This window comes from Leishmania panamensis, assembly GCF_000755165.1.
Source record: "Leishmania panamensis strain MHOM/PA/94/PSC-1 chromosome 28 sequence".
Taxonomy (NCBI): domain Eukaryota; phylum Euglenozoa; class Kinetoplastea; order Trypanosomatida; family Trypanosomatidae; genus Leishmania; species Leishmania panamensis.
This window is the reverse complement of record NC_025874.1, coordinates 251771-274043: the sequence shown is the minus strand read 5'-3', so window position 1 is coordinate 274043 and position 22273 is coordinate 251771. Positions and strand designations below refer to the sequence as shown.

Sequence of the window (22273 nt, the reverse complement as noted above, 5' to 3'; positions counted from 1 at the left end):
TCCCGCATCTCCCCCCCTCTTACACACAGCAACCACTGATCCCGCGGACCGTGCTTCTTGCCATTCATTCTCTAAGTTGCTTTCTCTTCCTTGTCGTATTGCTTGGAACCTACCATCACTACCTCATCAGTCTTTTTGTGTGTTTTTCCGCAACACATCTTTGTGAGGTAGTCAGACCCAGGATGACGTTCTCACTGGAGAGCGCTGATTTGCACATTGAGAAGCCAGTTATTCCTGCTTATCATAAGCAAGCTGACTTCGCAGCTTTTTTGGTAAACGAGTATTTCACAAAGCCCAGCAAGCAGATAGAGAAGGCGAGGTACGATGACACAAACGGGCTACTGCCACTGATGTCGTTTGACTGCCTGCTACCAAGCGGCGATATCGAACGGATAGTTGGACACATTTGCGAGGAGACCCATTTGATCGATGAAAGACACGTTCAGCACAGAAAACCATTTCACATCCTGGAAAAGCCCTTACTAATTCCTGCGATATTAGCAGCCTTGTTGCATCGTATTCTCTTTGAAGAGGTTGGTGTTACAATCTCATCACGAACATTTGATTTGTGGGCAAGCACGGCTCTTGGATTTCCGGCGAGAACTAGCCGTCTTTGGTTAGACGCATCCGCGCAAGTTGAAGAGGCGTTGGAATCGAGCAGCGTAAAGCAGCTTTTGAGCAAACGTAGTGCTTGTGATACAGGTATTCACGCCATAAAAAAGCAAGCTAGCCCCAAAGGGGTACTCTTTTCCTTATGGCGTAATGCTTGCTCAATGTTGTGTGCATCCCTTGTAAGGCCTCTTTTTTCGACAGAAAGATGTCAAGAGCATTTCAGCCAGGCTATCAACCGCTCGATTGGCTTTCGCAGGGAACTAGCGTCAAAAATGAGTAGTGCATTGCATGGGAAGGGTGCGGCCTGTTTTAGCCTTTACGCGGCCGGTGAACCAGAGCTGTGCAGCTGTGTTGTCTTTCATTCCTTTTTCCGTCAGTTGGAAGCGCTCTTTCATGGAGTAATCGACTCGAAGCTAAAAATGAACATATCTGCGCATATCTCATGTGCTGTATTTGTTGGGTGCCTAAATACTTTTAGCTACTATCGCTACTCAGCAAGCAAGGCGGAATCTATGTACAAGCTTCTCGACATTGTAGCTGAAGTGACAGATGGGAAAAGCGTGGCCTATCGATTTGACCTAAAGAGTATCGAAGTACCCCAGATGTCAAGGTACGTGCAGCGGGCAACTGTGCTTAGCAGTGACGAGGTTTTCAGTGGGATCTTGTATCGTCGTGCACGAAAAGAAACAAGTGCTTCCTCTGCATGCACTCTGCCGCGTTTTACTGAGATGAACTACAACGCGATCAGTATCACCGACATTTATCCGTTTTGCATGGAGACTGGGACGGGCGCTGAATCGGACGAAATGGGTGAATGTAGTGACCACACTGATCTGGAGGTGCATCCTGAGCCTGAAGACGAGGGGAACTTTGTGGAGATGACAACCATTTTTCTCGATGCGGCCGGAGATGACAGGTGCCTGCAATACATCCTTTCAGCGGAAGAAGTAGCTGTCAAAAAACAACTCCAAGAAAGGCTTTACGGAGGAAGCCAAGGCCGAAAAAAGCTAAAATGACCTTTCTGTTGCACGTGTAGGTTGCTTAAAGGGCATTCTTTCTGTACTTTTTGTTTTCTTTCCCCCCTTTTCACCCATAGTTGCTGTTTACTTATTAATTCTCAAGCAAATAGAGAAATCCAATTTGAAACATATCCAAACGTCTAGGAAGAGGCGTCTCCTTATGTTTTTTTTTTTCAATGTGACAAGCTGAGTCACGTAGTGTCTCGCATCATTGGGGCTCCGACTACGATGTGTTATGTTCACAAAGCGGCTGTAGCAACTGAACTAACATCCATAGCAGACTCTAATGCGCACTATTACTATTGCTTTGGGTATCCCGTCTTTTCGTGTGGTCGTCGGTTTCCTTTTGTCTACTCAAAGATGGAGTGCAGCGATCATTAGGTGGTGTCTTTTTCTTATAAACACATAAGAGACGGCTTGTTCTCACTGAGCAGGTGCTTCTTCACAAGACCAGCTACACAAGCACACTGCTTGTTTAGTCAGAGGCTGCATCTCCGCAGAACTTTTGGATTTCAGAACGAGCCCGATAGTTTGCTTTATGGTACGCCAATGAGGCTATGCAAGCTTCTTCGACTCAACTTATCACCCAGGATTTTATCCGTGGTTAGCCAGGGCACTTTGTCTTCCTCCGATGCCGCCCCAGTTCGTGGGTTCTACTCCTCCTTTTCCTACGAGGATGAGTTACAAAGCATCGATGTTCCTGATATGAATACCCAGCTACTGCCTTTTCAGAAAGAGGGTGTAGGATGGATGACCCAGCGCGAAATGAGCCACGTAGGGGGCATCATGGCGGACCATCTCGGCATGGGGAAAACGGTGCAGATGATTGGGCTGTGCCTGGTATCCGATAAGATCAATAAGGGACTGTACTCGAAGCAAATGCAGCAGCGAAGAATGCTAGCCGAAGGGAGTCGCTTGATTACAGTGCTACGACAGCTGCAGAGAATTAGCGTCATCGCCAACTGCTCTCGAATCAATCGGCCGGCGGACGACCTTTCATCACTCATTTCTCAGACAACTGATCTTCTAAAAACAAAACAGGGGAGCTACAAAGGTGTTCGAGCGGAGATTGACAAGTGGTTGACGTTTGCGGGCAAGTTTCATTCTGCCTATCAGAAGCGCGCGCTAGATTTTCTCGATGACGTCGAAAAAAGGGACTTTCATTTCATCAACTCAAAGGAGCTGCGCACCCTTGTTGTCGTTCCGGCGGCCCTCATGCTCCAATGGAAGTCTGAAATCGAATCCAAAGTGAAGGCTTCTCGCAAAATAACCGTGTACCTCTATCACGGTGAGAGCAAGTTGATCAGCAACACAGAGCTTGAAACGTTCGACTTTGTCATAACTACTTATGATACACTTACGAACTCTGCGGCATCGGCTTTTATTCCTGGTGACGATCCGCGTACTTTCTCTTTCAACCGAAGAGAAGCTGGTCCGCTTTTTCACATTCAGTGGAAACGAATCATTCTTGACGAGGCCCATATGATTCGCCACGTTAGGACGCAACGATGGCGCGCCGTTCAGGAACTACAAGGGCTTCACCGCTGGGCTGTAACGGCGACACCGCTGCACAACTCGATCGATGATCTACAGAACCTTCTCCACTTCATCGGCCTTCCGCGTTTACCTGTGTTGCCAGGAGGTAATACCGAGGAGCTTCTCGCCGATCCATTGCTGCAGAGAAGTATTGCAAGGTCGCTACAACCAGCATTTCTGCGACGTGGCCCAGTGATGATGCGAAACGGTGTGAGAGAGGTTCTCGTAAAGTTACCACCGAAGACAGAGGTCGTAATTAAGCAACCGTTCAGTGTGAGGGAGTCACACATGTACAATAGCATCTTGGCGCGCTCGAGAAGTGCATTGGCGACATCAGAAAACAAAGAGGGCGTATTTCATATATTTGCCATGATGACGCGACTTCGTCAGGCTTGCTGCCACAGCTGGATCAGCCAGGGCCGCGCCATTCAGATTTCTGTTTGTGGCATTTGTAAGAGTGAGGCAAGCTCGCCTGTGGCCACCAAGTGCAGCCACGTGTTCTGCCATGAGTGCTTGCTTCTGCGGTTTCGTGACGCCGTCGATGGCGACAACATCGCGGTGCGAATCCAATGCCCGACGTGCGCGCAGACGATCACCTTCAGCTCTGTCTTTAAAAAGACAACACTGACCTCAACCCAGCGAATTGCTCAATACAAGAATAATGAGTTCGAGCTGAGTACAAAACTCCGAATGGTGCTGCGTTCTATCCATGATATGCAGAAGAATCACCCCGCCGATAAAATGATCATTTTCTCCCAGTTCACTTCCTTCATGGACGTCATTAGCATCTCGTTGGATCGGTACAACATTGCATTTCTGCGTATCGACGGGACAATGTCGCTTTCCAACCGAAACGCCGTCATTCGTCAGTTTCAGACCAGCGAGCATATCAAGATCGTGCTGGCGAGTAAGACCGCAACTGGTGTCGGTCTGAATCTCACCGCAGCTAATCACGTGATTGTTGTCGACCCGTGGTGGAACCCCGCTATCGAAGAGCAGGCGGTGCACCGTTGTTATCGAATCGGACAGAAGAAGCCGGTGTATGTGACGCGGTTCATTATTGCCGATACAATTGAGCAGTACTGCTACGAAATCTGCCAGCGGAAAAAAGAGTTTGGTGACGCTGTCCTGCGCGCCGCCACGGCGGGTGACTCTGGAGCCAAGATAGCTGCCTCGCGCCTCCAAGAACTCATGTCACGTCTGAAGTACGTCGGAGACGGTGAGCAAGCTGACTCTTCCACACAGGCGTTTGGCGCCGCGCGCGACGGCGACGAAGGTGCACAGCATAGCTCCTCGGCTGCCGAAAACGAATCTACTCATAGCCCTACATTCAGTAGTGTTCAAGTTAACGCCGATGAAAGTGAGACCACCATTGTCTAGGTATGGTGATTCCTTGCAAATGAAGACAAGAAGTGTAGGAGAGAGAACACTTGTGTTTTACATGCCTTTTATACATATGCTCTACATTTTACACACACACACACGAAAGGAAACTAGAAAGTCTTGTGACAAATGGGGCACATAGAAAAGGCAAGTGTTCACTACTGGACGCTTCAGTATGGGGTGCACAGTTGCCGGCGAGCGCAGCTGCTTGACCTCTCCCTCTCGCAAGTCCGTTTAGGTGTTTGTGACAGTTGCAAGCTGTACAGTTCCCCACTCCTTTCGAGATCCCCCATCATTCCAAGGAGCCATTTCTGGGCATGGCACCGGTGGCCCTTTCTCCATACGTGCTGCAGTGCTGTGTTTCTCGACGCCTAGGTACAGCACCAGTGATGGGTCTACGTCAAACCCATACACGGAGGAGTAAGGGAATCCGAAGGCAGTAGTAAGACATTCTTTTCTTGAGCCCTTCTCCCATCGTACTCACCCCTCTTCCCCGTCCTCTCTTCTTGAGTCTGACTCTCTTTCCCCTTCACTGTGACACCTTCCTGTCACGCACTCCAACCGTGCAAACGCGCGGCCTTCCCTTTTCCCGCATTTTAAACGTTACCTTTCCATGCTTTCATTTTCCTACCGTTGTCTTGCGCACTCTCAGTACTCAGCTTGCGTTGGCGGTTGCGCAGTGTGCTCTTCTGTTCTCTTTTCCCTTCCCTCAATGGTGGTGACGGCCTCTGTCGTTATTGACGGTTTCTACTACCCCCAATATCGCCTCCGTTTCCCTCTATCTCCACCTTAACCCGCTGCACGTCCTCCCTTCTGTAGCGTTTGCTACATACTCTCTCTACGTCTCTTATCATAACAAGGCACGGACTTTCACCCTTTCAGAGGCAGACCTATCCTGTATTGTGCCTCTTGGTGTGTGTGTGTTGCACCCCTCTCCTTGTTCACTTCGACTGTTTTTCTCTTTTTAGGAGTTTAGCGTATTAGGCCCCCCTTTTTGTCTCTATTTTTTTCTCGTTCTTGTGAGGTTGCCGTTCTCTTCCTTACATTCGTCTTCCTCTTTTTACGTTACCTCTGTGTCGCTCTTCAATACCCTGAAGACACCCCGTCCATTGCTCTACACAGTCCTTAATTTCGATCCCCCTTCAGGATACTCGTTTTTCAGTGCACCACCACTCAGACCTCTCCTCTCCTCAGTACTGTTTCTATTTGACTCCGCTGTTCACAGATTCTGCTAGCGTCACGGCAACATTGCGCCACTTTGTGTGTGTGTGTCTGTGTTTGCCCTTTCTTTTTATGTAGTTTTCATTTTTTGTTACGGCTGCTACGAAGACTAGCTTTCTACCCCCCTTTTCCATTTTATTGGTGTTGTCGCTCCCCACTCAGAGGGACTTGCACTCCGTGCTCGTATTTTGGTTGGCTTCTCGTCTGTGACTTTGCGCGCTTTGTTTCGCGGTGTCTCTGATTGCCGTCGTGTTCCTTCATCCCCCTCCCTTCTGGTTACATTTGCCTGTCATTTTCGTCCGTGTGTGTGTTGTTCATTGAATTGGCCATGTCTCGGATATCGTCGATGTATGTTTCACCCAATCTTGGCCCCACAGCGCCGTGGGGTCAGCAAACATCTACCGGAGTATTTCGCCCGCCGCCGGCGATTTCACTTAACACTAGCTCAGCCAACATGTCACAGCACGAGGGCAAGGTGGCACTCCCAGGGTACTCTGCAGGCGGCAGCGCCGAGACGACAGATGAACAGGGACTAGCACCAGACCTCGTGCCTGCCTCCCCTTATCCCCTAGGAACTAGTGCGTCACACGACCAACACAGCGAGGTGGGCAACCACGTTGCCCTGTTGCCCTCGCTGCGGTCCAGCAGTCCACCCTCCTACCCACAAAATCATCACGGTAACGTACCGGCCTCGTTCGCACTCACCAGCGCGCACAGAGTCGCCGGAGCCGCAAATGGAGACAGTGGTGTCAGCGCCATAACGTACTCTGCAAGCCGAATCATGAAGATGATTTCATACTCAGTGCACCGTGAGGAAGACGCGTTTCTGGCGAAGAAAGAGAGCAATCGAGTACTTGAGAAGGAGCTCCTGCATGAGCAGGAGCTTCGCCGTGAGACCCAGCGCCGACTGGAGGCTCAGGATGAAATGCTGCAGATGCTTCAGGGCATTCGCGAAGCGCAGTCGAAGTTGGGTGCAAGCTTGGGGTTGACATTGTGAAAGACATGTACTTTCCGTGACCTGCTGAAGCCATATCATACGCTCTTGACGGCGCATGGAAAGCGCGCGTTTCTGTTTTGCTTTTGGATCTTTGACTTCGGTGCAGGAGGCTCTGAGAGAGCACCCAGGCCCATGCGCCATATCACCTGCGGAAAGGAACGGAGAGAGAAATCAGGAAAGAAGCAGAGTTGGAGGAGAGGACTTGCCCAAAGACGGAAGAGGTGGAGTCCAGCCTTAAACGACGACGATCATTTGATATTGCCGAGGAGGTGCGAGTATTTTGCTTATCGTTACAACCAGCGCTAGCCGTGACCACCATCCAGACCCTTATGAGCCTTACTTGGACTCTTGCCCTTATCGTCTTTGAATACCCTCTTAGTGCGGACAAGTATTTCAAGAAGGAATCACAAGGAAAACGTGGTAAGTTTGAAGAGCTAGGCAAGTAGCGGGTGTGTGATAGCACTGGTGTAGGAGGGGCTCTGCTCAGGAAGAGGCGTTGCCTACCTGTCTGTGGCACTCGCTAAACTGCTGTTGCTGCTTGTTCCGTGAGGGCTTCATTCGTTTTGCGCACTTTCTTTTCTTCTCTTTCCCTTTTACCCTGATGGGGGGGGGACCCCCTCAGCGTGTTAGCAGGGCTCAGCACCCACATACACACCCTCTCTCTCTCTGTGTGGAAGCCAGGCAGCCCCCTATTCCTGGCAATGCTGAGCCACTTTTCGTAGTGACAGGGTGGGGCACCCACGGCGTAGAGAAGCCTGAGCGATTCATTGCTACTGATGCCGGCGCCCAGGTCCTGGATGGCGCTGCGTCGGGGATACCTGCGACACTGAATGCGCTTGTGCCAACCCTATGACAGGCATAGTGTCAAGGTGACTCGAACGTATCCCGCCCTGCTCTCGCTGCCCACTGGTGTGGGGAGCCTGCGCCACCCCGAAGGATGCACCAGGTAGCGACCAGGATAATGGGAGTGTCTGTGGGGCGACCTGCAGGGGGGGGGTGCTGGTGGGTAGAGGTTGAGTCGGAGGCTCTGTCCAGGTGGCTGAGGAAGCACTACTGAGGCGTGCTTGTCCCAGCTTGCTACCAGGTGGTGGGCCTGTGACGAGGCCATGAGAATGACGCTCAGCTCATGTTGTATGGCAGGGAGTTGGCACGTTGGAATAAAGTATATGCGAAGTACTTCTTGTATGTGAATGTATACGTTTGCGCGTGCAACTGTACGTGTTGTGGAAGGCATCTGCCCTCGTTTGTGGAAGAAAGTAAGGTGCTCTTCATGAGAGTATCGAGGTGATGTAACCGTCGTATTTTTCGTATATCTGTGTGTGATTGCACACTGGGTGGAGAGCAGCCTAAAGGCTGATAGGAACATCTTTCTTACCGAAACAGTAGAGGCTCACCGCATGCCCTTAGCTCGCCTGACTGTATGCCTGGCATCAGTGCACATCCATGGAGCTCGTTTCCTACAAAGTACCCACCTCGCTCTGTCAGTCACCTACGCCTTTTACTGTGCACGATGCACCTCGCTCTTTCCCCTCTCTCCTCGTAATCACTCACACTCATCCACGCTCTGTGCCCACCTTGTTCTTCCACTTTCCACACTTCCTCCTTACGAACGTAACACATTCATACCCGAGAAGGAATGAGCAGCAAGAAAAAAAGCACGAGTCACTTGTTTGCACGTAGACGCACGTGTTGTAGAATTAAAAAGAATACCACCACTTTGCCATGCAGCATTCCCGCCTCGGTTGTAATGCCAATGGGGCGCTTGCCTACTCGCAGCGCAGCATCGACAGCGTTCCGGTTGACGAGGACGCTCTCGCAGAGTTTTTGAGGTCACGTGACATGGAGGGGTTTGCAGCCAGCGCGTACTGGGGTGCCACGGGTGCGGTACCGCCTCGTGCTCCAGATGACGCTGTGTCCAAGCAGCCATATCCCTTTCAAGCAGAGATCAACCGCAAGCTGGTGCCCTTCCCGAAGGACCAGACAAGCTACCCTCGCACGCTAGACTACACGAATGTGGGGCTTCACTTAATTCGAGACGACGGTAACAGCAACACGGGAGGTCTCAACGCGTCGCAGCTGCAGAAGCTACGAGAAGGCAGCGGTGACCTTGGCCCACAAGGGCAGGGCAGTGCCGGCTCTCGGAAGCCACGGTTCCTCACGCTGCAAACCACCAATCAGGCTATCCCTCGCGCCTTCGACAACGGTGTGCTAGACGCGCTCCGCGCAGGACAGGCCAAAGAGGACGCTCTCAAGAGAGAGCTGGACAATCTGGAGGCGACGCCATACACCGGCGGCGCTGCACCGGATGTTTTCCGCCTCACCTCAGACGACTACTGTGATTTTGGAAAGATGGATTCGTCCGCGTACCAGCAGAAGGACTGGAAGGAGAGCGAGGATGGCGTGGGCGTCTACAAGAGCCGCTACAACAACGTCGAGCGCGAGGGGCCTCGGCGCCGTGAGCACACGTTTCAGACCCCTCAGCGTGGCCGCACCGTTGACTGTATGCTGCTACGTAGCACCCTAGAAGACAGTCGCAAGCAAGCCCTGCCGCAAGGCTACGAGCCCTACTCAGCAAAGGAGTGGATGAGCACGACCCACCGCGAACATGCAGCGTATGACATTGCAGAGGCGAGCCACATGAACAGCCGCAACGCCACAGTACCGCTGCGCAACACACACTACGCCCTCTCTCAAGCACACGAAATGACTCTCACGCAACGTGACGCTCGCTTTAAGGGGCGCCACGATGGGAAGTGGGCAACCACCTACTCCTCCGCGTACCCGGATCGCTCGTCCGAGGCGGATGTGTGCCATAAGCACGGCGCCAAGGCTGTCTTCGACATCCACGACGGCATCTACACCATCAATCCCGAGTACCACCACCCACGTGAGGACGTGCGCACAGGTGAGACCTACACACCAGCGGAAATGGTACCTGGGCAGTACACCACCATGTACACCGAACCACTACAGGCTCCGAATAGCGTCATTGGCAGCAGTCGCCGCTGCTGAGAGGAGGCATGGCCGAGGACGAGCAGAGCGGTGACCAGTGCAATACTTCGGGGGGAAACGACCTCAACACCTACAGCTTCTTGCTTTTCAGAGTCTGGTTGCTCAGACGATGGCTTTCATGCTTTGGGTATCTTCGTCTGTGTGTCACAGAACTCTTGGCACGCACCTCGCAAGCGTTTTATTAGGTTCCTACTCTCTTTTTTTGCCTCTCGTCTCTATCCTTACTTCTTCTCTGCCGTTTGCTCTGATGCACGACACCCACGCTCACGTGTTTCTATGCGCATCTGAGTGAGCCTTTTTCGTCTCTCCCCTTCTTTGTGCGTGTATTTGTGTGTGTGTGTGTGTGCGTGCATGCGATGATGATGCTGGAGATGTACGCTTTGCTTGTGTTCACCTTTTTTCGGGTTGTTGTTGTCACGTCTTTGTGTCTCCGCCCACACTGCCGTGACGAGAGGGGAAAAGGGAAGAGAGTCAGCCGGTGAGGTGGGAGGATTAAAAGGTTGAGAGAGAGAGAGAGCGTTTTTGTTGCCAGGCTTGCCGATTTCTCTGTCTTGCGGTGCTCTTCGATTCTGCCTGCATCCTCTCCCTCCTTCTTTTCCTCTTCATCCTTGCGGAGAGCTCCTCTCTTGAAATGCACGCATATGTATACTAGCACTTTCCCCCCTTGATTTCTTTGGACGAGGAATGTATGCTCTGAAACGACCTAGAGCGAAGCCCCAAAGCAAACGCTTAGCGTTTCATTGGTAGCGCCAACCATAAACGCTGTGTGTGATCTGGGAGAGCTGCATCAGATACACCAGAAGGCCGTTGTTTGCTTCTTCGCCGTAAACGACCAGAGTGCCTGGGCAAAGGCTAGTCTCTCTCCTTGAGAGCTGCACGCGTACACCCCGGCACCGTATCGCTATCACTGCTCGTTTTTTTCCGTCTCAACCACAGTTGCGTCGCGGCTTCCTTACGTGTATGGTTAGCCGGTTCTTCCTCTTGTCTGTTTCTCATCCTTGTATGATTACAACTCACCTCACTTGTTCCTCGTTCCCTCCTTTTCCTCCCTTTCTTTTGTCTGCCTCTCTTCTGGAACTTGCCCTTTCTACGCGGCGGGGGTGGGTTGGCTTGGTTGGTTATCGATTGCGTCCCCGGTATGATGGTCCTCACGCCTGTACGTATGTGTGTGCGTGTGTGTCTTTTACCACACCCACGCACCTTACATTCAATTTGTATCCACGGAAATGGCCTCAAATGGTATCGCTGTGATTCTCCTCTGTTTTTGTTTTCCTGCTTCGCCCTTTTCTTTTGGTGCCGGCGCTTCTGCACAACCAAAGAGGAAGGCAGAGAGAGAATATTTATGTTGCAGCGTACATCACTGCTCTGCCGCAAGGCGCTTCAGGCCTATCCGGTGCCGCCACGTGCGCGTAACTATGAGCGTCGCTGGAGTAGCTCTCGCACGAATCCCTACGGCCGCATGTTCTGGCGTACCGTGCTTAACGAGGATTTTGCTCGTCCATCATTTTGGGTCTCCGATTTCCGTCATAAGTACCTAGTTAAGCACGGAATGGACTACCAAGGCCGTGTGCCTGCCTCACCGGCTCCAGGCACATATCAGGGCTTTAGCGATGTGCACAAGATTCTTGCCAATCATCCTAAGCCGCAACGAGAATCACGACACCTACCGGTGATGCCCATGACGCCGCGTGTCGTGTTTGAGCACGCTCAAGAGAAGCGTATCGACTACGCGAAGAAGATGCATCACGACCGGCGCTTGGTTGAGCAGCTGCGCATACACGAATTCTGGGGCTGGTACATGAAACTGCAGCGAGTGCGCGGACGCTGGTGTAAGGAGCATGGAGTGTCAAGTCGTGGCGTGTACGGGCCAGCTGTAGACGCAGCGGAGCTCTGGGGATAGAGTCGCTGGTTGATGCGGTGATATTGGGCGGGCTGTGTTGTACTTTTATTTTATTGAATTCCACGTGCCTGTCGTGGATCCCGAGGTGCTAGGGTATATGCCTGTGGTGTGCATGGGGCAGGGCTACCGCGCCTGGCGATTGCTGTTGTTGCGAGTGAGTCACAGAGTGTGAGCACAGTGATGTGGGAATGCATGCGCATTCCGTCGTCTGCAGCGGCGCACGAGTGCATTGCTTTCCGTTGCCGTTTCGTTGATCTCTTTCCGCCTTCTTTGCCGTATCCCTCCCTTTCTCTTTCCCAAGTGCAGGCGAAGGAGGTGCACCAATGCACCCAAGAGGCACGCAAGTGGGCTTGTCGAAGCAGCAGAAGGAAAGGGCGCCTATCGCATTTTTCTTAGGCTTGTGCAGCGGAGCAGCGCTTTACACTTATCTCTCTCTCTTTCTCTATCTGTATACATCTATACCTGTGTGCGTGATGCTGCTGCTGCACTGTTTGTTTCGTTGTCTTCTCGCTCGTGCTCTGCAAATGGACGGGCAAATGGCGGTGGCCTTGCTGTTACTCTGTAGCATGTTGGCGCTGTTTCACCTCTTCTGAATCGTGAGGCTTCTGCCTGTGTGTGGGACTCTTCTCTTCACAGCACTTGTTGCCGTGGGGGAGTGACAGAGAGACACAGGGATAGTGCAGGATGCTGCATGCACAGTTGCCAAAAGCGATGCCCCTCCTTCGCACGTACGTGCTTCTTTTTCTTCTCTCTGTTCCACGCCACATTATTCCCGGTCCTTCGCTTTCCTTCTATTTTCACCCAAACACATGCCTGCACACTCACTTAGCCACGTGAGGCTTGACTTGGTTGCCTCGTTCCACTCTCACCTCTTTCCTCGCTCCCACACCACCACTCTTATACCCGTGCACGCTCACCAACGCAATCCTGTATAAGAGGAGTCGCGCACACTCTGAGAGAAGGGGTGTTAGGATAGATCATCGTGCTCTGCTGTTTTAGTCTGTCTCAGTCGTTGTGCTGCTTATTGCCCCCCATCTCTTTTCGCCGCATATTCCTCTCTCTTTCGTTGTAGCTTATTCCTTCATTATTGCCCATGACAAGGGGAGAGAGGAGTGGTAAGAAGCGGCTGCGCAAGGAGGCTAGCGACAACATCGTCGAGGATCTAGACCTCGACGTTGGAGACGCTAGCGCGTACGTGGACGACGACGATGTCGCACACAACCGCCGCGGCCGCAAGGCCACTCGCCGGGACGGTGTAGAGGAGGAGATGTTCGCCGTCTTGCCCTCGGACGCGCACCGCCTCGACGGCTATGACGATGACGAGCACGGAGGCTTCCAGGAGGAGGAAGAGTTAGCGGTGGTGACGGAGAAGGGTTTGCGTAAGAAGACAGCTGAGGAAGACTTCGATATAGCCGGCGTGTCGGTCGCACAAATGTCTTCGCGGCGTGATGCTGTGGCCAAAAGGGGTGCACTGGACGCGCTTGATGCCGTGCCGGTGATCGAGGCCGTGGAGCGCGACTTTGCCGCCCTCACCACTGCAGAGCGGCTGGTCATGCTCAAGAAGGAGTCACCGGAGCTGCTGAAGCTGCTGGCGGACCTCAAGACGTACATGGCCGAGGTCAAGACGCTCGCCCAGCCGCTTCACAAGCTCCTCTACGAGCGTAAGGTATCCGCCTCCGATAAAAATCTTGTCTCTTTCTTAGAAACTAAGGTTCAGCTCATGCTTAGCTACTGCATGCACGTAACCTTCTACCTCCTCCTCAAGTCTGAAGGCCGCAGGGTAGCCGGCCACCCCGTGATTGACCACCTTGTAGAGATCCGTGTGTATCTTGAAAAGATGTGGCCGCTGGAGGAGAAGCTGCAGTACTCGCTGAACCGCCTCCTCAGCGGCAGGTCTACAGCAGCTGCACACCTAAGCGAGCTTCGTCCCCTGCAGTCCGGCGAAGGCGGTGCTTTTGCGTCCCCCCGCTTCATGCTGAACACAGAGGCCCGCGAGCGCCGGCAGCAGCTGCGTTACATGAAGGAGGCTGAGGAGCTGGAACGGGAAGAGGAGGCTACCATGACACGTTTGCGCACCAAGAAGGCGTCTGCGCTCAACAAAAGCAACACCGCCAGCTCCGCGATAGACCCCATGAGCTACCAGGAGGACGAGGACCAATTCTTTTCTCGCATTACGGGCGGTGCCGGCGAGGACGATGAGGAGGGTCTCTCTCTCATGGAAGTTCTGCGCCGCCGCCAGAAGAAGACTGGGGACGTGCTGAGCCGCCAGCGCACATCGAGCCGGCAATCAAAGGCGGCTGCAATCGACTCCGACGGCGGCGATGAGGAGAACGTTTTTGATGAGATGGGCGACGTTGACAGAGATGAGGATGACATGGACCTCGGAGGTGCAGACGATGGCGATGACGGTGACGATGAGAACTACGAGGCGGTGTGGGAGGCGGAGCGTGCCCGTCAGGCCGCCGAGTTGTCTCGCAAGGCTGCCTCAGTCGTGGCAGCCTCGGAACGCCGTCCTGCGCAGGAGGAGGTGGAGCGTCGCAAGGTTGGCAAGAAGATCGAGTCGCACCGTGGCCTCACCAGGGCCCGCCCGAAGGACCGGAAGAACCCACGCGTCGCCCAGCGCCGCAAGTACGAGCGTGGTATGCAGGTGCAGAAGTCCCAGTCGCGCAGCTTCCAACCGAAGCCTGAGGGTGAGTTCGTCGGCGTGCGGAACATGCGGCCAGGCGTGGTGCGCAGTACCAAGTTGTAATGCGCTTCGTTCTATGTGTTGCAACGGTGGCTGCGGTTCTGCTTTGCCGATATGCCTGCCCACGCCCACTACGTGCGGTGCGCCCTAGAGGGCCCGGCGCGGGTTTCATTCACCCGTCTCTCCATTTCTCTGTGCTTGTTTTCTTCAGCCCGCTGTTTGACTTCGCGATTAACATTCGGCCTAAGTTCTAAGGCATTTGATGCCGCTTTCCTTCCCTGTTTTCTTTAGTCGCTCGTGGGCGTCTTTGAGCTTCCTTCTTTTGTTGAGAATGTCAGTTGTGGGCGCGCGCGTTGGTGCGCACTCGCACACCGCACAAAGGAGTGTGTGTGTGTGTGTGTGGGTGGGTGGGTATAGGGGTGGAGGGGTAGTGAGGTGAAAGGTGCTCTCTGTACTTCTCTCTCCTGCACTTTATGCCTTGCATGGGCCCCCGTGCGGTTCTCTTTTGCTTTTAAAAGGTGAGGGATGCCTGTGTGGGTGTGTGCGATGTGATGGGCGCATGCGTGCGTGTAGGTGAATGGCTGACTGAATGTGCCGACTATAACGATGCGAAAAGAAACATGAAGAGGTCATTCCAACGGCCGTTGAGCGTGCACATGGTGTGGATTACTAGTGCAGCCGACTACCTCAGGGTGGAATCGTATTGAGTGTGTATGAGGGGGGGGGTGGAGACAGGGAGAGCGGGGATGCACAACGATTGCAACCACGTTCGCACGTCTATGTGGATGTGTACTTTGCTTCGTCTCATTCTCCCGAATTCACTGCGGAGACGAGGAGCACGACTCATATGGGAGAGGTTACATGTCTGCACTAGTGACCCAGCCCCGTCTCTCATGTTCTCCTTGGCTACACAGCTACTGGTGTTTCTGCTCCGACTGCAGCGCCAGGCTTCCTGATTACACCCGCTTCCTCAACTCATAATGCGGACGGCCGGAAAGGAAATGAAGGATATACCGCCGCGCGCCCCAATGGTGCGGCGTGGACTGCCCCGCCGCCTCCCTCTGTTCTCCATTCTCTCCACTCGTCCATCTTCGCCATTCCACCACCCATTTCCCCTTTCCTTCTGTCCCCATGTTGCGAACCCCTTCGCATCCTCACTCGCCGTCACCTGGTAAACCAACTTATGTGCGGCATCTCATTTTCTTATTTGTTTTTTTTCGTCTTTTGTGTCTTCCATGCGCACTTGTCGGTGTGCGTGACGGGGGTGGAGGCGGGGCACACACTGTCAGGCTGCACAGAGAAGAAAGGCATCGGGGCACGTCGTACCGAGGGGTCGCGCCATCGAAACGGAGACACACCCACCCACCCACACACACACACGTCCAAAACCACGACAACGACGATCGCTGTCGTGAAGCGAGGACACCGGCACTCCGCTCTTCTCCACGCGCGTACACACACACACACCCACGGACCCAGACAGACAGACCCGCGTGAGAGACGAACAATGACTACAATGACGAGTGAGCTGGAGCGAGCCCAAGTGATCCTTGCAAGAGAGCGGCGGAGCATCGGACTCGTCCACCGGCCTATTCGCACCATCTTACTGTTTCTTTCCTACAGTATCCGAGGTGTGGTACACTACACAGAGGCGGCTCTAAGTAAGCGGTTCTTTAATACCGCCTTTTTGCCGCTGATGGTGATCTTGTTCCTGATATCGTACTATATGGTGCCTTCCCCTGCCGCCGCGGTGTTCTCGGCGTTTGATTTGAACCGGGACGGCCAGGTGACTGCGACCGAGGTGAACTCGTATTACACCACAGTTCTGAAGCGGCGTGGAGGTGGAGGCACTGCCGCCATTGCTGCTCAGATCGTCGGTAACCGCGAGTCCATAAGCATAGATCAGTTCAGTGAATGGTGGCAGTCCCCCACCACCGACGCGCAGCGGTACTGCGCCGGCGTTGCGAACGGCTGGTGGCGCGAGGTAGAGTACTGGCTGGCCGATGCACTCTACTGGGTGGTGCTTGGCGTGTTGTCGTCGATCGGCCTCGGCACCGGCATGCACTCTGGACTCCTTTTCCTCTTTCCTCACATTTACCGCACGTGTGCGGCGGTGCAGCGCTGCGGGAATGCGAACTTCTGGACGTACCCCACCAACTTCTTCTACGGCCCGCGCGAACGTCTATTCGTGTGCATTACCCCGGAGAGTGAGCCAGAGCTCGCTGCGAGCCGGATGTCGCTGGCACAGTACCTGGTCAAGGTGGTGCCAGCGTGCATGCTGTGGGGTGCCGGCACCGCTATGGGTGAGGTGCCGCCGTACGTGCTGAGCTACGCTGCTGCGTTGCAGGGTCGCCACGAGGACGATCTGCAGGAGTCTGCCGCTCCGTATGGCATAATGTCCCTCGCGACGAACTGGACGCTGCAGAAGGTGCGCCGTTACGGCTTCTGGGCCATCCTGCTGCTGGCTGCGTGGCCTAATATGGCGTATGACCTCTGTGGCATGGCGTGCGGGCAGTTTCTGATGCCCTTCTCCACCTTCTTCTCTGCCACTTTGATTGGCAAGGCAGTGATCAAGGTCAACTTACAGGCGATCTTTTTCATTATTCTCTTTTCCGGCGATGTGATTGAGCGCATCATGCAAAGCGTCGGCGGCAATGCTGCGGCACTGCTGCCTGCCTTCTTTCACGTCGAGGCAGCGGTGAAGAAGGCCCTCTACGCAGTTGTGCGGGCACGTGAGAGCATCGCCAAGCGCGCCAAAGACGGCGACGCGTTTTCGACAGCGCCAGAGGCGGCAGGGTCGGAGTCATTTCTTGTGCAAGCTATGCACTGGTTCGTGGTGGGCAGCGTGGTGTGGTTCGCTAAGTCGATTGTCGAGTCCTTCGCACGCTCAGAGCAGGAGCGCCGTGATGAAGACACAATCTTGGAGTTAGAGCTCGCGTTACGGCACCGATACCAGAATCCGGCCCCAGTGACAACATTGGAGTTCAAGCAACTGCTTGCAGCGGCACAGTTCGATGCTCAAAGCAGTGAAGGGGGCATTATGTACGCCGCGATGCACTACACGCGACTTCTTCTGGCAATCGCAGCTGGGCTATTTGCGTGGGGGCTGTACAATCATCGAGGCAGGGCATCTTCGCTCGGCTTCACACTTTTGCTGCACCGCTACCTCGACCATCAACTCTCGGCAAACGCGGCAGCCCGTACGGGCATGCGCCAGGTGCTGCGCGTGGCCCTGCTGGCAGCGGTGCTGTACGTTCACATGTAAAAGTGGTGGTAATGATAGAGCGTCTCACTGGAAAAGGCAAAGAGCGTATGAGTTCACTACGCACAAGTGTCGGGGATTGATGCGCTACACTCACCTCCTCATTGCACAGCCGATGCGGAGAATCGGGTGTTTTCGAGGCAGTGCGACGCCTGGCAAGAGGGATCGCAACGGCGGTGGAGGGAGAGGGGAGCAGCGACGGGACGGATAAATGCGTGGATAATGTAGGTAGCCCTCCTGCTTTGTTCTTTTTCCCTGTGTTGTCACCCACTTGATCCCCTCAGCTCTCCCGCGGACTGCTCCCGATCGCTTCTCTCCACCCCTTCTTCTGTTTGACGCACTATGTCACGCTTAAGCCGTTCCCTTTGTTTACAATCACTGCACAAGTGATTTGCCATAGTGGCAGTGATTGCCAGGGTTGTGTCGACACGCGGAGGGTGAAATGCAGAATGCGATGTGCAACTTCCTCTCTCATCCTTGCATACATACATGTTTGCTAGCGTTTTTCGGCTCGCCTTTTCCCCATCGTCTCCGTTGCGTTTTGGGGTTTTAGCTACCCAATTTTCGTATTTATTGTTTCGGACTGGGCAGAATAAAGTCAAGTGCCATACGATAGACGCCGGCGCCCAAGACAGGCGCTTACACCTCTCACGCACCACTGCTGCCCTTTCCATGAGGGGAGGGGGAATGTATGTGATGCCATTATCTTGGTTCGTAAGTAGGTTCAAGTGGTGGCCATATGCACGCTGGAACCCCACGTGCTGCGTGATACACGCTTGCTGTGGTGTGCGCCACTTCCGCGGACTCACTTCTCGTCGCAACGCGACACCTGCGACATACGGCTTCGCAGCGTCACTTTCTTTCGCATGGATGCTGCCTACTGGGGCTTTCATCTCGGATAATCCTTGCCCGGCCTCCTTTTTCCTCTAAGTCTAATCTACTCTTTTCTATCCGAACCACCTGGGCTTCCTGTCATGCAAAGCGTCATTTACCCGCGCGTGATTCTCTCACTGTTCTCTTCACGGGATTGTAGGATCGCCTGTTTGAGCCGCCACCCCTGCGTCGCTAGCACCATCACCCCGTTTCTCTTCTCCTCTCTCTGTTCTACACTCGGGGTCTATTGATTCTGCTGCGGCGCATCCATGAATCCACACAATGTGCTCGAGTCACTTGCAAGGGAAAAGGGCGTCGGACTTACGCACCTCTCCGAGATCAGCAGCAAGTATTCTCGGTCGGCGAAAGTGGCGTGCTGCGGTGGGCTCATGACGCGCCTAGTGACGGAGAGCGCCGCCGATTCCACGGTGCTCCTGCGTGACGGCAGTGGCTCGTGTTACTGTGCCTTGCATGGAGACATCACGAACCGCTATCCCGATGTCTTGACCACCGACGCACTCCTTTTCTTTACGGACATCACGGTCCTAGTCGTCTCCTCCAAGGTGCCGCCGATGTTGATCGCGTGTTTGCAGAACCTCGCTGGTCTCTTGCTGCCTGATAAGGCAACGAGCACCGCTGCTGCTACGGCTTCGAGCGCCACGGCGGGAGGGACGCAGTCCACTCCGCCGCGCACCTTCTTTCCTCGTGGCGCCATGCCTCATAACGATGGCTTTGCTTGCTCAGACACGTGGCAGTTGGACCTTCTCACCGGTGTCCAAAGAGGATACGACAACACGGGCATGTTCAGCGGCTCAGAGAGTGCTGGGGGAAGCTGCACTGAGCCGCACGCCTCTGCAGCCGCCGTCTCTCTGGCCCATCCCGCCCTTGTTGGAGAACGTCGCGATAGTGCCCCGGCGGAAAAGAGAATATGCACCGAAAATACCGCTGCACCCGCAGCACTTGATGTGGATGACGAAGACGATGCAGAGTGCTTGGAGCTGGTGGATGAGATGTGAGGTCTGTATAGGAGCGGGATGGGGCGCATGGGTGTAAGGACGGCGAGAGAGGCAGAGATCGCTCTGCAGAAGTCTTTATCGACTTACCCAATCGCTGTCTCCGCTTCGTGCTTCTCCCTTCACCTACCACGGCCCCCCCCCTCCCTGGAAACCGATGGTGCACACTCACATGTCGGCTGATTCATCCCCTCTTTTTCTCTCTCTTTCACTGCCTCTGTGTTGACGTTTGAGCTTCTTTTTCTTTCATCGGTGCAATAATGCGTGTGCGCCCCATTTGAGCCTCCTGTAGTTGTTGAGGTCATCGCTGCTGCTGGTGCTGCTGCAAGAAGAACACTGCAGATACACACAAAAAGGCGAATTCAGGTGTCCAACTTTTCTGCCACCGTATCCATGCGAAGTTGATGTAGGCACCGCAAGGATTCCCCCAACCCCCCCGTGCAAATGTGCGTAGTCTTTGCCGTCAAAGTGATCGTCGCTTTCTTTTGAAGCGCCTCCTCCATCTCCCCACTTTGCGCCTCCCCCAAGACACACTCACGTGCCGACGTTGTCGAACCTGCCAGCAGTTTTCTCTCGCCTTCTGTGCTATGCACCCAATCGAAGTTTGTCTAACGTTCTCGCTGTCACCCTCTTTTTGTTTCGCTTGCCTCTCTCCTCCAACCCTCTCTCTGCATGCATGTGTATGATACCGGGCTTCCCCCCACCCCCGCACCTCATGCCACTATCACCACCTCCTGTGTCATTTTGCACGTACTGCCTTCATCACTGCCCACCTCCCTTCCCTTGCATGCAGAGGATCTGCATCGAAGAGGCTTCCATACGGCCGGCTGCTTTGAACCCCACCACCCCTCTTTCCCAACGTGTCGCTCCCACTGAAGGCCGCCACTTCTCAATTGGCTGTGGCATTATCCGCGCCACGAACTCTCACTCTCTTTGGTGTGCGTTTCTCTTTCTGTCGCTCTCCACCACTGACCGGGTCTGGCGCACCTTCCACCCCCGCCTTCCCCCTTTTGCTCACGCACCATCGCCTTCTCCGACGCTATAGCGCTGCCGCGTGCGCCTCCATCGTGATTTTCCTTTCTTTTTTGCTTCCCTTTTTTCGTGTCACTCCGACGTTCCCTACGTAATCGCGCACAGTGGTGGGGTACCACGGCTCTCCTAACACCCGCTCATCTTCCTGCGCCGGTTGCGCTTTTCTTTAGTCTCCCCTTATCCCATTAACCACTGTTCAGACTCCCTGAGGGGCTTTGAGTTCTGCCGCAAGAACTCAAAGCTCTATATCCCCCCCATTGTCGTTCTCGAATTCTCCTATCAGTGTAGGCGATGCCAGTCACCAACGGTAAGCGACCGCGCGAGGATTCTGGTGTGCCGGTGGATGAGGCGGCCACGCGCGACACGGCTCGGTGCGCTTTGGAGGCCAAAGACGCCGCCGCAACGCCGCTGGACCGTGTTGTTGTTCTCAACGTTGGTGGCACGAAGATAACTACGTTGCACTCTACGCTGTGTTCTTCCCCATCGTTACTGGCGCAGTGGGCGGAGGACAACTTCCAGGAGTTCCCGCGTGATTTGCAGGGTCACCCGTTCCTTGACCGCGACCCAGAGAACTTTGTGCACATTCTCAACTACCTGCGCGGCTACGGGCTGCCGAACAAGGCCGACGACCTCGTCATCGTGGCCGAAGATGCAGAGCTGTATCAGTTGGAGTCGCTGAAGCGCGAGATTGGTCTCGACCCACCATCGATGTGGCGCTTTACCCCCGGCCCGGGAATTCGCGACGATGGCGTGGAGTTCTCAACGTCGGACATACTTGACTTGTGTGGCACAGAGCCGCTTTCTACCGGCCTTGTCCACACCATCGTCTTTCGCGTTGACAAGTGCGAGCTTGTTTCCATCGGTGTCGTTGCCTTTAAAGAGATCCAGCATGACATGCAGATTCGCCGTCAGAAAAATACCGTGTGCTACTGCAACACGGGGGAGTTGGTGCGCTACTGGTCAGCGGATGCGCTCTATGAGCAGGGCGTACTGTACAAGAGCCAGGATGAGATCACTGTCCGCGTGGAGTTCGCCCAGCCTGGCGTGCCGCTTGAGCCACCGTCCGCTGCCAAGACCATAGAGCAGCTGCCGCCACCGCTGCAGCCCGCGCTGGCTCTCTCGTCGGAACTGTTGCCGACCAGCGTCGCGAGCGCCACAGCGCTCAGCAGCAGCGGCAGCAGCGTAGTGCCGAGTCGCCCTTTGCCATTGGTGATTGACGCGAGTGTGGCAATGGCCAATCCCAGCAGCGGCGCCGAGCCGCCAACCACGTCCCCAGCTTTCCAACCTGGATCCTCAGGCATGGACGTGGCCACCAATCGTCCTGTGCAACAGGGTAGCAGCTCTCCCATGACGACCTCCGCGAACCCAACCGCTTTACTGCCCCCGCAAGCCCTGAGCGGCTCTGGAGGAGGCACGGCGACGACACCCACCAGCGGCCCCTCGGCTGCCCCCGCGTCAGCACCCGGAGTGGCTCCTGCGTCTCCGTTGCTGCCCTTTGCCCCTGTCATCCTCGACCCCGAGGACCCAGACGCGACTGTGGGTGCCATCGTAACATTTTTCAAAGGCGACCGTGAAGTGTGTCGCGCCCACTGGCCCGCACCTGTACCCCCGCTGCAGTTTGCAGTGAGTATGCAGGGCGCCTCTGCCGTGTCAATTCTCAAGGCGTCTTCTGTTAGTGCCGATGCTGTTGGGACGGAGGATGAAGAGTAGGTAGTGATAAGGATGTG

The 22273-nt window shown here is 54.5% G+C and overlaps 9 protein-coding genes across 9 annotated transcripts, besides 1 other annotated feature; all 9 read left to right on the top strand.

Moving 5' to 3' along the window:
- Positions 1 to 182: 182 nt before the first annotated feature.
- On the top strand, positions 183 to 1628 carry LPMP_280790 (hypothetical protein; the record flags this gene model as incomplete). Its single annotated transcript, XM_010702118.1, has 1 exon — positions 183 to 1628. The coding sequence occupies one exon, from the start codon at positions 183 to 185 to the stop codon at positions 1626 to 1628; it is 1446 nt and encodes a 481-aa protein (XP_010700420.1).
- Positions 1629 to 2336: 708 nt separating this feature from the next.
- LPMP_280780 (DNA repair protein, putative) lies at positions 2337 to 4547 on the top strand (the record flags this gene model as incomplete). The annotated part of the gene is made up of 1 exon (XM_010702117.1): positions 2337 to 4547. One exon carries the CDS (start codon positions 2337 to 2339, stop codon positions 4545 to 4547), a length of 2211 nt encoding a protein of 736 aa, XP_010700419.1.
- Positions 4548 to 6552: 2005 nt separating this feature from the next.
- On the top strand, positions 6553 to 6768 carry LPMP_280770 (hypothetical protein; the record flags this gene model as incomplete). Its single annotated transcript, XM_010702116.1, has 1 exon — positions 6553 to 6768. The coding sequence occupies one exon, from the start codon at positions 6553 to 6555 to the stop codon at positions 6766 to 6768; it is 216 nt and encodes a 71-aa protein (XP_010700418.1).
- A 596-nt stretch (positions 6769 to 7364) lies between these two features.
- Positions 7365 to 7930: a repeat region.
- Positions 7931 to 8607: 677 nt separating this feature from the next.
- LPMP_280760 (hypothetical protein) lies at positions 8608 to 9780 on the top strand (the record flags this gene model as incomplete). Its single annotated transcript, XM_010702115.1, has 1 exon — positions 8608 to 9780. The coding sequence occupies one exon, from the start codon at positions 8608 to 8610 to the stop codon at positions 9778 to 9780; it is 1173 nt and encodes a 390-aa protein (XP_010700417.1).
- A 1672-nt stretch (positions 9781 to 11452) lies between these two features.
- Positions 11453 to 11680, top strand: LPMP_280750 (hypothetical protein; the record flags this gene model as incomplete). The annotated part of the gene is made up of 1 exon (XM_010702114.1): positions 11453 to 11680. The coding sequence occupies one exon, from the start codon at positions 11453 to 11455 to the stop codon at positions 11678 to 11680; it is 228 nt and encodes a 75-aa protein (XP_010700416.1).
- A 1093-nt stretch (positions 11681 to 12773) lies between these two features.
- On the top strand, positions 12774 to 14429 carry LPMP_280740 (hypothetical protein; the record flags this gene model as incomplete). Its single annotated transcript, XM_010702113.1, has 1 exon — positions 12774 to 14429. One exon carries the CDS (start codon positions 12774 to 12776, stop codon positions 14427 to 14429), a length of 1656 nt encoding a protein of 551 aa, XP_010700415.1.
- Positions 14430 to 15882: 1453 nt separating this feature from the next.
- LPMP_280730 (hypothetical protein) lies at positions 15883 to 17631 on the top strand (the record flags this gene model as incomplete). The annotated part of the gene is made up of 1 exon (XM_010702112.1): positions 15883 to 17631. One exon carries the CDS (start codon positions 15883 to 15885, stop codon positions 17629 to 17631), a length of 1749 nt encoding a protein of 582 aa, XP_010700414.1.
- Positions 17632 to 18770: 1139 nt separating this feature from the next.
- Positions 18771 to 19517, top strand: LPMP_280720 (hypothetical protein; the record flags this gene model as incomplete). The annotated part of the gene is made up of 1 exon (XM_010702111.1): positions 18771 to 19517. One exon carries the CDS (start codon positions 18771 to 18773, stop codon positions 19515 to 19517), a length of 747 nt encoding a protein of 248 aa, XP_010700413.1.
- A 1320-nt stretch (positions 19518 to 20837) lies between these two features.
- LPMP_280710 (hypothetical protein) lies at positions 20838 to 22256 on the top strand (the record flags this gene model as incomplete). The annotated part of the gene is made up of 1 exon (XM_010702110.1): positions 20838 to 22256. The coding sequence occupies one exon, from the start codon at positions 20838 to 20840 to the stop codon at positions 22254 to 22256; it is 1419 nt and encodes a 472-aa protein (XP_010700412.1).
- Positions 22257 to 22273: the final 17 nt, after the last annotated feature.